The 15129-nt window shown below is 42.6% G+C and overlaps 1 protein-coding gene across 1 annotated transcript in view; it reads right to left on the bottom strand.

The window, feature by feature from the left end:
* ALKBH1 (alkB homolog 1, histone H2A dioxygenase) overlaps positions 1 to 15129 on the bottom strand; it is a 48896-nt gene that overhangs the window by 13156 nt on the left and 20611 nt on the right. The window contains exons 2-4 of the mRNA XM_085626631.1: positions 12890 to 12998; positions 11590 to 11752; positions 1802 to 1892 (exon numbers count right to left, since the gene is read on the bottom strand). Coding sequence (XP_085482757.1) covers positions 1802 to 1892; positions 11590 to 11752; positions 12890 to 12998 — 363 coding nt within the window. The remainder of the gene's footprint in view (positions 1 to 1801; positions 1893 to 11589; positions 11753 to 12889; positions 12999 to 15129) is intronic.

The raw sequence follows: 15129 nt of genomic DNA, 5'->3' as shown, positions 1-15129 counted from the left end.
AGGGTGGGATAAGTGAATGAATTAAAGAATGAAGAGTGAGATTAAAGAAGGAATAACAGACAAAAAAGTGTTAATTTCGGAGATACAAATAATTTAGTGTTGAAGCATGCAGCTGACAGTCTATATGGGCTACATACTGCTAATTAGCAAGCGTTTCATAGTTCATTACAAATATTGCCCAGAAAACTGGATATTCTATTGTCTACTGTATATTTTTACCTTTAGAACAAAGTGTTACACTTCCTGGGATACCCTTTGTTCTGTGGAGAACATCACAGTATGATCATTCGATACTAGTTGGTCATTGATTTGTCCTTCCGACAACTCAAATACAGGCCTCAATGGATAGAACCGAATCATTCACAGTTACCTGCTACAGCAATCCATTCCCAAACACTAACACATAATTACAGGCTACAAGTGGCAATATTGTGTCAAGAAGACCATGGGGAATGTTTATTTCATTCAGCACATTACAATTGCTATTATGCCACTGGTTTCGTCATGCTGTTATATTCCGGGTCAGGCCCAGGTAGCGAAGCAACTTATTTCTTACAATGTCCTCATGAATAACATTTCCAAGCTGTGACCTTTTGCATACATTTGCATGCACAACAATGTTGGATTAGTTTCTCTGAAAGTAAAACTTGTTTTACATCTAGCTTCGCGCAAAATTATCACAACGCCCTGAACATCATGTAGAAAAGTCTCGTTCTTTACTACGTACAAATGTGATCACAATCTTCATCCATGGGGCGACAGGGCTATCAACATATCCACAACACCACTAATCTATGCATACATCGAAAGGCTGCTTTCTATTATAAATGATGAGCATCCCGATAGAATAGTAGAGGAGGTACTTCTGCTGATACCGAGGGTCTTTGCATGCTGAGAAATTACAATGCAGTGGTCTGACATCTCGTGAGGGGTGTTCAGTTCGAGAACAAGACAAGGTCCTTATCTCTATCCCATCAAGTAATGGGGTTGGATTGTCTATTGGGAGATTCGTGGCTTTACACCTACACCCACTCTAGGTACACTTAGAGTATGGTTCGCATCGTAGGAGTACGCCTCATTACCACCTTGATTTTTATGCCTGCAAATATACATTGATTCAGCACCATTGTAGAACTCTACCTACTTCTTACGCTTCTGGTGCTTGTATTCACGTTTATCTGCTTCTGTCTCCTAATCATTGCAGCACATGTATTTTTATGCAAGAATAACGTTGGTTCAATAAATTTTATTGCAAACATCCCACTGTGTATTCTCTGTATATTTCTCTGAGAATAAGTGAGCACAAGTGACTGAGCAAAAGGTTCTGTTCTGTTTCCACGATCCATGAGGGGACAGGATTGTCATGTTCAGTGGTTGACAGAAACCATTCGCTCCCAGTTAGATCAGGGGGGCTTATGGTGGCACTGTGAGCTAGCTGGTCTTAGGCCGACATATCCTGTGGGGGTGTCTGGAATCAGTCTCGACACCATGCCCTTAGTTCATGTTGTCCAAACAATGCGCAGCTCCTACAGATTGGTAGGAAATGCACGACAATGCCATGATTGTCAATATTTGGTTCCGCAAAATTTTGAAACTTCTACGGTGCACTTGAAGATGGTAAATTTTCCTCATGCACGCCCAAGATGGTGATGAGCAAATTGGGTCCAATTGCCATGCTCCGAGACTATCTGGAACCTGCAGCATGTGTAAGAGCCTGCCAGAGAAGGAGAAGAACAAAGGAACCTGCGTGCCTCAGAGGCCCACTTGCAATGGAGGCAAACAGGTGCCAAGGCAGTCCTACCTTTGTGTCCCAATTGTAATGGAAACCAAGAGTCACCCATCGCAACTTCTCCAGCAAGGTTTTCGGCTCCTGCCGGCCACTTCCTTTATGTCTGAAAAAGATGTTGAAATAACCAGTAAACAGAGAAGATGTTCATCTGTATAAGTAATAGATTAATGCATGTTTTTAGGTTTCGCTGGACCAGTCCAACAGTCCGCCTGCCCCCTCATTGTTAAGCAGTAGAGGCTCCTCCAATAAGGCGGAGGAGCGTTGCCTCACTGCTTCGCAGCAGTGAAGTAAAGGAAACATTAAATAATAATAACTCACGTTATTATCATGATATGTTTCCTTCTGCTGCAGCTTTGCGTTTGGGGCGGGGCTGCTTGGATGACAGAGGAGGGGTTTGCCCACTCCTATGTGCACATGCCTGTTTGGACAGCCCTACTGGGCCGGCCAAACATTCATACGCACTTTGCATCCTCTCTATGCAGGCTGCATTACAGCCTGCGTGGAGAACATGCCCAGGCCCCCATTCCCTGGCTGAGCGCCGATCCATGGTACTCAGACCAATCACAATACTGCATTGCAGCTTTGTGATTGGCTATCGGGAGGCTGGGAGCCGGGTGCTTCCTGCATCCTGCTGCAGGACCGGAGTCAGGAAGAAGAGGACGGAGGAGAGGCAGCAGCCAGCCGTCACAGGTAAGTGTTTTTTTTAAAAACTTTTTTCGTCCCACCCCGGTCCAGTAGCAGCCGCTACTGTTGTTAAGAAATCTTTGACACTATACAGGATTAACCTTGGACAGATTGATGCCCTTACAAAATAACATCAATTGAATGAGGATTCATTTGTCTTCCAATTCTATAGGTTTTCATTTCATTTCGGTCTTGCCTTTTTTCCTCAACCGGTTTTCTTTTGCCAGAGTAGGGTTCAACCTGATTTCTTCTAACTAGTCCGCAGTCCAAATAGGAGAAACTTTATTTATCATTATGATAAAACATTACTCCACTACAGTGACTGAAAAAATACACTCTAAGTTCTAAAATTATGCATGGAGTAAAGTTCAAAGACCTCATTTAAGGTTTGGCCGGACACCTACTGTAAACAGGGGGATCTCCCCCTACACTAATCACACGGTTTCACCACCTCATTTAGAAGTAGGGGAACTGCCTAGTTTCTGACTGAGAAGCCTCAGCTGACTCAGCCGTCAGGAAACTTTAGTCACCTGCCCGTCCATCACAGTCCTGCTGGCTACACTGCGTCAGTAGGCCTGCCACATTTAGACAGGGCACTTGATCGGTGCCTACTTCAAAATGTTATTACTTCAAGGTGAGAATAACAGATGATACTATCTTTAAATTAAGTTTAACATGGACATTTTACTGTACCTAAAATAACTCAATACTGAGCCACCCGATTAGAATTCAAGACCATTAGACGCTATTATTACCTGCGACCAGCCACCTGTCCCATTCTGCTTGATCGAACAGTCACATTTGATACAGTTGATCGTTCTATTCGAATTACACGGGTTGGGAAAGTGGGACCATCTAGATGGTTTTAAAAACTTTCTTCATAACAGGACATTTTCTATTATACTGCCCTCTTATCGATCCAATGCAATTTCATCTTTATGTGGTGTTTCGCAGGGGTCAGCACTATCACCAATTCTTTTTAATATATATATGCGACCTTTGGCCAGCAAATTTAGAAATGCTTGCATTAGGATAATCTCTTATGCTGGCGAAATACAGATCATACTAAAACTTGACAAACCAGTCCATGAAATTTAATCTCACCTCTAGAACTATTAATTACATGTTTTACATTGGATGAACAATTTAACAATGTAACAAAAAATGAATGCTGCTAAGACCAAAGCATTGACTATTGGCCGAGGTAGTTCTTGGGTCCAATCGCTGTGGTCAATTACCTTTGGACCCCGTAAAATGTTCCTGCCAAAAAAGTCAAAGAGTTTAGGCTTCATACTTGATAACAATCTTAGTTTGATGCTGCCTATCAATGAAAAAGTTGCTGCATGTTTTTCGCAGCTCATAATTCTGCAAGAAATGTTTCTTTTCATGCCCAGTAATTTGAGAACACTGTTTGTTCACTCTGAAATCAACTCATGTCTGGGTTTTTTCCAAAGCATGTTATTTGGGACTTCCAGTTAGAGTTTTATGTAATCTTCTTCACAATCAGAACCATGCATAGTGAGAAATGTTTTAAAATTCACTAATTTGACTCGCCATCCACCCATGCACTGGCTCCTTGTTAAAAGATGCATCAAATTTAAAGATTTATGCTTCTCTACTAAAGCTTTCAAAGGAAGAGATCTATTTTTTCTTAAATTTGCTCAAAAGATAGATCTGTTATAGGGCGTTGAGATCTGAAAAGTCACTATGTCACTATTGTTAAAGATTTCTCGAACTTTAAAGGAAAGAGTTAGGAGGGCTTGGGGGTGCGTTTCGGTAGTGGCTTCCTCGCTATAAAATGTCCTACCTCTGTCTCTCTAGCAAAGAGAAAAGAACTAAAAATCTACTTATTTATTAGGTAGACGGAAGGCGAAGGGCTTATTTCCCCGCCATTCATTTGCCATGAAATCGTAAAGTGTATGTTAGAGCTTTATCAATCCCTGTTCGTTTATTCAGTCACTACATGCAGACGTCTGCAGCTGGTGCATTAGCAGTGAACGATTTCTCTAATTAGTCCAAAATATTTTAAAGGTGCTAGCTCGACACAATGTCCTGTGTACTGCCAATATGTCTTGTAGTGTGGGTGCTGTCAGAGGTAAAGGAAAGGAACTGAGGGCAGGAGGAGGAAAAAGTAGTTAGGGGAAATATAAAAAGGAGGCACAAAAGGATGAAAAGAGGTAAGGAAGACATAAACAAAAAGAAGGATGGCCTAAAAGAAGGCGGCACTAAAGGAATTATATAAAGGAAATATAAAAACGAAAGCAAGGAGAAACATTGAAGTGATAATGGAAGGCGGGAGGGCTGAAAAAGAGATGGAGAAATGTTGGGATGAATAGGAGATTGACAAAGGAAGGCAGGGTTGAAGGAGGGTAAACATGATAGAAAAAGAATGGGATAAAAGAATAAGTGGAGTAGGAGACGCAGATGAAAGTAAAGCAGAAAGTGAGGATGAAAAGAGGACATTTAGGAATAGATGCAGAATTGAAGAGAAGTGATAAGAAGGGAAGTAATAAAAAAAGATGCTTAATACTTGTAAAAATGAAGGAAATGGAATTAAAGGAAATGAACAAAGAAGAAAAGCGTGGGATAACTGAATGAATAAAAGAGGCAAGGGAGTGATAAAAAAAAGAGTAAATTACAAAAACAGTGTCTAAGTCGGAGGTACAAATCACGTAGCATTGATGTATGAAGATGACACTATTGCAGACAGAACCAAAATGAGAGACTTCTGTACAGCTGAGCATTGATAAAGATTCGAGATGTTTTCTGGTCTTGATACACATTGTCAGAAATCAAAACTCAAATCTTCCCTCTTGGTTGAGTGGTAGGGAGAAAGCCTGCAACACTTTCAGAGTTGGGATTAATACAGTAGCCAGAGGTACTGAAGTATCTGGGGAACCTGTTCACCCACTCCTAAGTGGAGCTCGTTGATCTCAATACTGAGTGAGTAATGGATAGAATATGGAACTCTGCACCTTTCAGGATGATGTTGCCACTTTTGACAAAGGGGTAAGTGGTATTAGTTAAAATGACTATGCTTTCTAAATGCTTGTAAGATTTACAGGGGATGATGACAATAGTACACAATCGAATATTCACAAAAATGGACATCCTGATGACTACTGTTGTATGGCTGGCATGCGGCTTATTGAGTCAACCTTGCAAAGTTGAAATATCCCTATGATCGGAGCGACTAGCTCACCCTGAACTAGAATGTTATTATCCAAGATCCAAGCTATGCTATCTAGCTTAAGGGTGGGCTGATTATATGAGCGTGAACAAGTTGCTTCTGGCTGCCATAAATGGGAGTGGTGATTTGAAACAAAATTGTTTGGTGTGGAGAAGATCTGAATCTTCTACCCCTCACCTGCTCGAGCTGATGTCACACGTATGTTATAGGTAGGAGCACATACTATATGGGAATAAACAGTATAGTCCCGATGCACCCGTAGCGGGTTACAATGTTTTCACAGTCTATTGAACGATGCAGTGTCGACTTGATATATATATATATATATATATATATATATATATATGTTACTAGTATAAAAACTAAGCTTTTCTTAAATTTGAAGAGGCACAGATGAATTTTGAAGTACAGAGGGGCGGCTTTTTGGTATACGCAAGATCGGTGAATGTAGTCATGGCCCGATTTTCCAGTGCAACAATTAGTGGTGAACGTGCTGATTGCGTTGGCAGACTGTATGTTGGGCAGACACACTATTTCTTTCTTATAAGGGACAATACATAATGACTTCCCTAATTAACACTGACCATGTGAAACACAAAAACTGTAAATAACCTCTCTCTGATGGACAGTGGTACAACGCTCATCTTAGGATCAAGAATGTTCCTGGTATTTTTTAAAGCTAACTCCACGCTACTAGGACCACACCTGTTAGATATGTTCGAAACCGCCAAGGAGGAGGGTGCGTTACCACCTGATTTGCGGAAAGCTAGGGAAGCCGTCAACGGACTGTGGGTCGTACCGACCAATATCACTCCTTAACGTGGAGGTTAAAGTGCTAGCTTCTATTCTGGCAAAGAGATTGGCTGGGGTGATTACTTCCTTGGTGCACGCTGACCAATCAGAGTTCATGCCAGGGAGAGCGACACGTTTTAATCTGAGACGGCTAGCGAACTAGATGAGTACGATCCAGGGTAGAGCAGACCCGCATATGCTGCTCTCCCTGGATGCGGAAAAGGCCTTCGATGCGGTCCACTGGCCTTTTATGTGGCAGGCACTGGGGAAGTTTGGATTTGGCCCCAAATTTATAGAATGGATTCAGTTGCTCTATAAGTCTCCGACAGCGAGGTTGAGGGTGAACGGGGCATCATCAGAGGAATTAGTGATAGAAAGAGGTACTAGGCAGGGTTGCCCATTGTCTCCAATGCTTTTCGCATTGATTCTGGAACCGCTAACATGTCTGGTCAGAATGCACCCAGAGGTACAGGGGTTCAGAGCGGGCGGAAGGGAAGAACGCATCTCGCTTTAAGTAGACAACATCCTCTTGTATGTCACCAATACCCCATCCACAATTTTGATTCTTTTTCGAGAACTGGGCAAATTTGGGAAACACGCAGGCTACAAGATCAATTGGGGGAAATCAATCCTTTACCCAGTGGGCGGGTCACTTGATATGCAGGGTCTCCCCCAAGAACTCCAAGTCACATCGGAGGGTTTTAAGTACCTGGGGATATATGTATCCATGGACAGTTCACAAAGCCACACGCAGAACATTTGGAGGAGTTTGACAGATTTTCAGGCCAATTTGGAGAGATGGAGAAGGTTGCCCCTCACTCTACTGGGAAAAGCGGCAATGTACAAAATTGTTACACTCCCTAAGCTACTGTACAGCCTGCAAAACACATACCATAGGATTCCGGAAAACACCTTTAAGACAATAGAGGAGGAAGTGCGCACTCTCTTGTGGGGCGGGGGAAGCCACGTATTGCACTCAACACGTTGCAACGTAATCAATATAACAGAGGGATTTCCCTTCCAGACATCAGGTCATACTACAGGGTAGCACACTTGATAGCAGTAAACGAGTGGGGGCATATGCCGCGATCCCATCCAACTTACACGCTAGTACAGGACCAGTTTGTAGTCCGATCCCACCTGTACTACATATATGGAGGGAAAGGGGTCAAACAGTTGCTACCGGAGACCCAATGAGCCCTGGAGGCTTGGTAGGGAGCCGAGAGGCAAATGGGTTGGCACAAAAAGGTAACTAGACAAACCCCATTGTGGGAGGGTCAGCGAGTACCAAAAGTAGGGAAACTGAAGGGGTTCAGGGATTGGGACCTGATAGGAATCTCCACGATTGGGGACCTAATAAAAGAAGGTTTCTTGATCTCGTTTGCAGCCATGCAACGGGAATACCAGATGAACGAGAGACAAAGGTACAAGTATATACAACTGCAGCACGCGTGGGCAGCTGAGGGGGTCGACATGGTTGGAATTCCTGAATTTGCGCCATTAGAGGGCAGGCTCTTGCAAGATAAGATACCAGAGATGGCCATATCTTGGACCTATAAGACTCTCATCAACAATGTCCCGGACAACTTAGTGACATTGAGAGGGGCTTGGGAAGAGGTCCTGGGAAGGCTGGAGGACATTGACTGGGAGGCGGCCCTGATGCACCCTCGAGAAGTGGCAATCAAGCTGAGGCTGCGGTTAGTTCAACTCAAAATACTGCATAGAACATACATAACCAGGTCCAGACTCCACAAAATGGGAAGGGCGGAGTCTCCAGTGTGTCTCCGTTGTCTAACTGTGAATGGCACGTTTATACACACACTATGGGAATGCACACGAATACAACGATACTGATCTCTAATAGTAACGGAACGAAGTGAAGTCATAGGGACTCAGCTGCCGATGGATGCTAAATATGCGTTGCTGCGATACCCTCCGACACAGACCTACCTAGGCGGAGTCTTAGCCTGTGTAATCTAGGCAGGATAGTGGCCAAAAGGGACACAGCCAAGGAATTGGGAGTGCCAGAGTTCCCGACCCGCAGCAAGTGGAAAACTAGGATGGACATGTAAATGGGTGCGGAGCAGGTGACCTACAGTAGAGGGGGTGTCCGCAGAAATTCTTCAAGATTTGGCGCCCCTGGCTCCAATATTATGGGCTTGAACTGCAAGACACACAGGGGGGCAAACAACGTAGCAACGCCCTTAGAGGGGAGAGGTCCCGGCGAACAGTCGCTCTGAGACGGGAGGGAAATAGATCCTAGTGCCGTGTCCATTAGGAGTATCATGTTGAGCCGACAAGAAAAAAGCATTTACTGTACCTGTATGAGAAATGTGTGGTGCCTGTTGACCATATTTGTACCAAATGTGAAATTTATATGTCTTGCTATCCATGGAAAAGTTTCAATAAAAAGAGCTATATATAAAAAATAATTAAGAAAGCATGTTCATGGTAATGCTAATTTTAAACTATCGCAAGTTAAATGCCTTCATAAGGGTCACATAACCCCCAAAATATGACATATATCACATCACCTAACCGTCCATAAGAATGCCCAAGTTGCAGCACTCCCACAGCTGTTTTTATGCATATGGTGTGGCAATACCCAGTAATAAGTAAATTATTAGAAATGGTGAAAGGAGTTACCAGTGACTTGGTTAAATGACGAGTTTATCGAGGTCTTCAGGGTCTTCACAAGGAATCCAAGAAGGGTAAAATGAACTATAAGTCTCTCTACTGTCTGTGTCTAGCAGACTGGATAGAAGCCATGCACTGCCTACAGGCAACTGGACCAAATGCCGATAAATGGAGGAGTGAAGTGGTTGGAGACAGAGGAGCTACACACGCACTCGTCAGAATTGATGAAAAAGTGACGGAAGATGTGAATGAGTGGAAGACGCTGATGCATTGACTACTGTATCCTTTAGACAGCCAACCCCTAAATCCCACATTATGGTGTAGTCTTCTTAGGAGGACAGCTGAAACTGACAACGGGCATGTTTGTATTATCTTGCACTCAAAAAATGTGGCATATCCTTCAAACTGGTTTATAAATGTAAACAGTAACTTTGGTTGCTGCTGGTTGTGAATTTCGTATGCAATCCAACAATGTTTTGGGGTGGTTTCTGTTATTGTCTAAAACAATAAAAATTGCTTTAAGAAAGAAAGAAAGACATAATAAGAGACAGAACGAAGGCGTGATGGAAGAGAGAAATGCAGAAGTTAGTGAAGAAATTTAGTGAGGTTAGAGCAATGCAGAGATGGGGCCAGAAAATAAGGAAAAGGGGGTAATGGATTAATGAAAAATGGACAGATAAATAACAGAATGGTTGAGGGGCTAATGTAGAAAAAAAAAGGAAAGAGGGTGAGGGAACTGAATAAAAATGAAAGGGAATAAAGGAAATGAAAGGGGGAAGGTAAGGAAAAAAAAATGAAAGAGGATAAAGGAAAGGAAAGGGTGAAATTGAGGGAAAGGGTGGAACTGGAAAAAGGAAAAAGTTAATTCATGTTGCCTAGACTGCAATTTTCTAAATTAGGAACCATAAAATCTGTGTTCTACCACTAGATTCCCTATTTGATCAAAATGTTGGATCTTGGATTCATTTGTTGTTGGCTTTATTGGTGCCTCTAATATGCTGCCCTGAGAAACATGTTGAACTCCAATCTAATTGCTATATTAAAATGAAAACACAGGAGAAGAGGAAAACAAATGGCCCATTAATAGCATTTTAGGCACATTCCAAATGAGTAGCAATGGCATTGGCAGTTTCTTTTTCCACACTGTCAATATGGCTGTTTTGCTGATTTATTAAATTATGTTTATATCCCTTTAAATCATGATGCACTATTACCATTTGCAAACCAGGGATGTATGAATGGGAAAGTAATTTGTGATGTGCTGTATGTGCTAATAGATCACATTGTAAATTGCATGTTCGGGATGGGGGGCTGCAAAACAACCTGCTCAATGAATATTAATTAGAAGGTTAATTAAGAAGTTTGCAACCCGTGACTGAATGCAAATGCATGGGTGGAGGCTTGCAAGGGATAGCACACATCTGTCCCTGCATTTGCATTCCCAAACAGGAAATGTTTTTTTAAAAGGAACCTTTGTCCATTAGCGTGACCAGTGCTGCTCTTAAAAAGAAAGACATTGGGAAGAGCAGTTAGTAGTCCAGCTTACCTTGAGATCACTGTCACGACTTCCAAATGGAAAGATGTCTCCACAGGATTAATTACGCCTTTTTAAAATCAGATGGCATATCCTTATGTTGGTATCTGATCAATGGTTTGCGACTGTAATCTTGGTCTCAAACCATTGATACGTACTTCTTCGAATCACAAATGGGAGAGGGATGCACCAAGACTTTTTCGACTCATAAAAGGGCTTTTGTTAATGGTAAATAAGTATTTTGTGGTTGCAAACCTTGTGATTTCTTTTATTGCTGACTTTCTGACTGCAAAATACATTTGTACATCAGGCAGTAAATTTGAGCCTAACAACGCATTTTGCATGGATTGCTTTAAAAGTTGATGAAGACCTCAAAACTCCTGAATTTGTGCAATCCACAAATTCTAATCTGACCACAACCTATTCTGGAAATAGTAAGAGTTTAATTCTAGAAGAGTTCTGTACTAAAAGTCATTCCATTGAATTTAGGGGAATGGATCGTTTCCAAATATGGAGACGATGTGGGGGGAGGATTTTCTCCAAAAGGCAATTTTGTTTCCTAATGAGAAAAAGAAAAGCATAAATTACACATCGAGTCGCAATTCACCAGTGCATAATTGTGTAGTACAATCATTTATACATTGGGGAAATGGAAACAGGTAAAAATATATTACCAGTAGTGAGCCTACAAATCTGAATCTGGCACACCTTTCCAAGCATACTAAGGGGAATGTCTGTGCACTCGTAAAAGTAGTAAGTGTGCCAATGTTTGTAGGAGTACCATTATGGGTTCCGATTTAAAACTTTTATTTGTGAATAGGGCCCAATGTTTTCAGACAATAGAAGATGATACACAAGTGTGAAATTTAAATTGAGTCAATGAGGCCTTTGAGATTGGCCAAGAGTGAAAATGTTGTCCAAATAGTGATCCCATTTGTAAACGTGCATTGCAGGGTCTCCTACCTGAGCTGCTCCTTGCTTCTCCCCCAGAGGTCGGTGGTCTCCCCAGCACCCATGTGCAGGTCCAGGTTACATACATTGGGCTTCTGTGTGTAGGTCTTCAAGCACTGCTTCACCCAGTGGCACTGGCCCCCAGGAAGAAAAGGGTTTGAGATAAAGATGAACCCTGGGAGAAGATTTTAAAAAACAGTGAGAAGGGCTGTACAGATGAGAGAACGGAAATCAATCTGCGCGGAAGATCTGTATAGCTCTGCAGGATTATTTCTAGTGCTGATAAACCTGAATCTGCCAAAAGGAAAATGAGTTGCCAACTTTTCATCTGTTGTTGAAACCCTTAATAGTAATTAATTTGAAGACCCTTGTCACAATTTTCTGTGAAGCACTGCACCACTGTTTTAGCACATCAGTCTCGAGAGTGTCTTCCACTAGGAATATAGTTTGTATTGGTGAAAAACTCTAGGGGACTGCCTCTGCAACACATCTGCGCGCTGGGCTGGGCCATCCTCTGCCCCAGGAACAAGAGTTGAAGCTCAAATCAACCACTGTAGCAAAACCCAACAACAAAGTAAAGGGAAGAAATAACGAGCCCTGTGGCCTTAAAGAGTCACGCCGATATTCTGCAATGCTAGGAGGGCATGAACAGCATTCCATCACACTTCACAGCTCACATAAAACGAGCCATGCATCAGTTAATGAAGCACACATGCAGAACACCAGTAATCCAAGAGCCTGGTTATTTAGTTGGCAGAATTACAATCAAAATGTGTACATTTTGAATATTAACCCAAAATGGGCACCAGTTGTTTTAACATCGTAACATAGTAATGTTTTAATATTTAAAGCACAGCAATTGACTGCAAATCTTGAAGTATTTAAGACTCATAAGGCCTTGCTGGAACATCCTGGCTGTTTGCCACCTTCCACCAAACAGAATGTAACGATGCAGAAGGTCCAAGGCTGATTACTGGGAAATCACTAAAGGCTTACATTTAAAATCGTACTGAGTGCACTTTTTGGGTTCAGTTGTATTGCAAATAAGCATTTAACTCGTGGTCTTTGGTTTCTGAATTACAAAAACGTAACATATTTTAGAATTCCAAAATATATGTGAATTGATGAAAGCGCTGAGACTGAAAAAAACTAACAGCAGTCGCACTGCCTAATTTTTGAAGGTTGATGAACGACAATGACAAAAAACCTAAATACTGTAGGTGTATGCACCATATGGCCCAATGAGAGTGATCGTAGGACATTATTGTTGGACGACCATCTCACTCTGGAAATGAAGAAGGCAGCACATTACCTGGGTAGCCTTCCAGGCCATAGGCCTTCCATTCACTGACCGGCTGCAGACCAGCCTTGCGAGCATCCTGGCTACTGACCGCAGACACACTCAGCTGAGCATCCAGCACCTAGAGGGGTGGAAAGTGAAACTGGTCGTTCAAAACTATATGAAACATTTGTGGCAGACTTTCCTGAAGTAGCAGCTGCAGTTGATGTTCATGTATGTGCTAGCTATCCCCTCACTGCCAGTGTAAGAGTGCCATCAGTCGAATGCATAAATAGATTAACGTTGACGGCATACAAGCTTAATTCCATTCAGTCTGCCAGTGTTCTGCATTCTCATGAAGCTGATCTCTGAAGGTCTCGAACTGTATATTTTTTCCACTTAGTACACATGCTTCCATATTTCAATTAGTTTTTTTAAGAATCCTTACACTTTTAGTTTTGTATGCTTCCACTTAGTGGGTTTTCTGTGCATTGATTGACCTTTATAACATTGTAACTTATTATTTATACACCCTACAGATTTCTGGAGATGGAAAGAAAGGTGTAGCCAGTGCTACAGATCTCAAAGAATTTAGGAAAAGCAGTGAGTACAATATGGATTTTTAAAGTGTTTTCTGAAACTTAGGTCATCATAAGTCTTAGAAAAATGGGAAGTAAAATAATTCCAAGCACCGGGAGCAAGCACAGAAAAGGCCATGTTTGTTTTCCCTTCCCTAGAAAATATAATGACTTTGAAAAGGAATTGTTCCTACTACCGGAGGGGGTGAACAGGGAAGTATTTCAGGCTTTTGTTTCTCTGGAATAAGGGGGCCCTTAGATTACTAAATTTGTGACCAACACATAGAGATTTAAAGTAACCATAGGAGCCTTTTACTCATAGGCTGTCTGCCCTATCCCTCCTAGGAATCAACAGTTAGTGGGAGGCAACCATGTCAGTTCCGCTCTGCCTGTAACATCAACCAGAACTCTAACAGATAATGAAGGTAATCTATAGAAAATATTTTTACTTCTCTGCTAAATTTCTATCTGTAGGAAAGTAGGATCTGCTTCTTATGGTTACCCCCACTTTTTGCTAAATCTGATACTGTTTTTGACTAGTCTGACTGGGATCCTGCTAATCAGGGCCCCAGTCTATCTGATTTTTCCTTAAGCTGTTATGCTATGTACTTAGGTACACTCCAGATTGGAGACTGGGTTACCCTTGTCAGTCCCTAGTATACTGTACCCATATACCCAGGGCATAGGTACTCCAGAGGCCTCCCATGGGCTGAAGCATGTATTATGCCACCCATGAGAGGCCATGCAAAATGGAACTACAGGCATGCCAGTGCGGCCTGTGTAAGTTGGTGCATGCACCACTTACTTAAGATATAGATTTACTGTATCGAAGGGTCACTGCACTTAAAACCGATAAGTCACCCCTCTAGCAGGCCTTTACAATCCTGAGTGCATGGTGCTTGGTTCTAAGTGAGAGTGTGCCACTGTATGAGCAGAACACCCCTGTAGCCTATGGAGACCATTCTCCCGGGTTGTCAGTAAGGCAGCCATTCATGACATATAGAGTGGCATTATGCGACCGAGTGATGACCAACTCTAAAATGGCTGAAACAAACCCTATTGTGTTTGGTGTCAAACATGTTGAAATCATACCCTCACACCGGTAACGGGTTGGGAGGTATGATTCATCCCCTCAGAAGTGAGCTTCATGGGGTCTCTGGTGTTCCCAATACCAGCCTTCTAGTCCCGGACAGCAGAAAATGGTTGCTGCCGACCAAAGACACATTTCTGCCCTCCTGCTGCTGAGCCAAGCTCAAGCAGGGGAAGGCAGAACAATAGGCATCCTGTCACAGAGAGGTGTGACCACCTCCCAGACAGGATTCAGTGCATTAGAGCTGAGTGGGTGCGCTTGCAAGTGACTGAAAGTCCGCATGAGGAGCACATTTGTTGTCCTGTGCATAGTCCACTTCAAACCAGTCCTGAGAGCCGTTGGCTCCCGCTCTGGCACGAAACTGGACAAAGGACATGGGAGTAACCTCCCCACTGTCCAGACCCTCCCCTGGCAGGGTCCCCTGAATCTTGCCAACCCTCTTCTGTGGGTACTTAAGGGCTTACCTGGCTGTAGAACCTTAGATTCGACGTGGACAAGATTCTGAACCAAAAATCACTTAACTTCGACCGTCTGGACACTCTGGATATTGTTTGGGCCCGACTTCATCTCCTTCTCAGTCTGAAGCATCGTCTGTGCCCGTGCAC

Source organism: Triturus cristatus, chromosome 9 (genome assembly GCF_964204655.1).
Source record: "Triturus cristatus chromosome 9, aTriCri1.1, whole genome shotgun sequence".
In the NCBI taxonomy this organism is placed as follows: Eukaryota; Metazoa; Chordata; class Amphibia; order Caudata; family Salamandridae; genus Triturus; species Triturus cristatus.
Note: the sequence above shows the minus strand (reverse complement) of the source record. Positions and strands in the feature narration are given on the sequence as shown.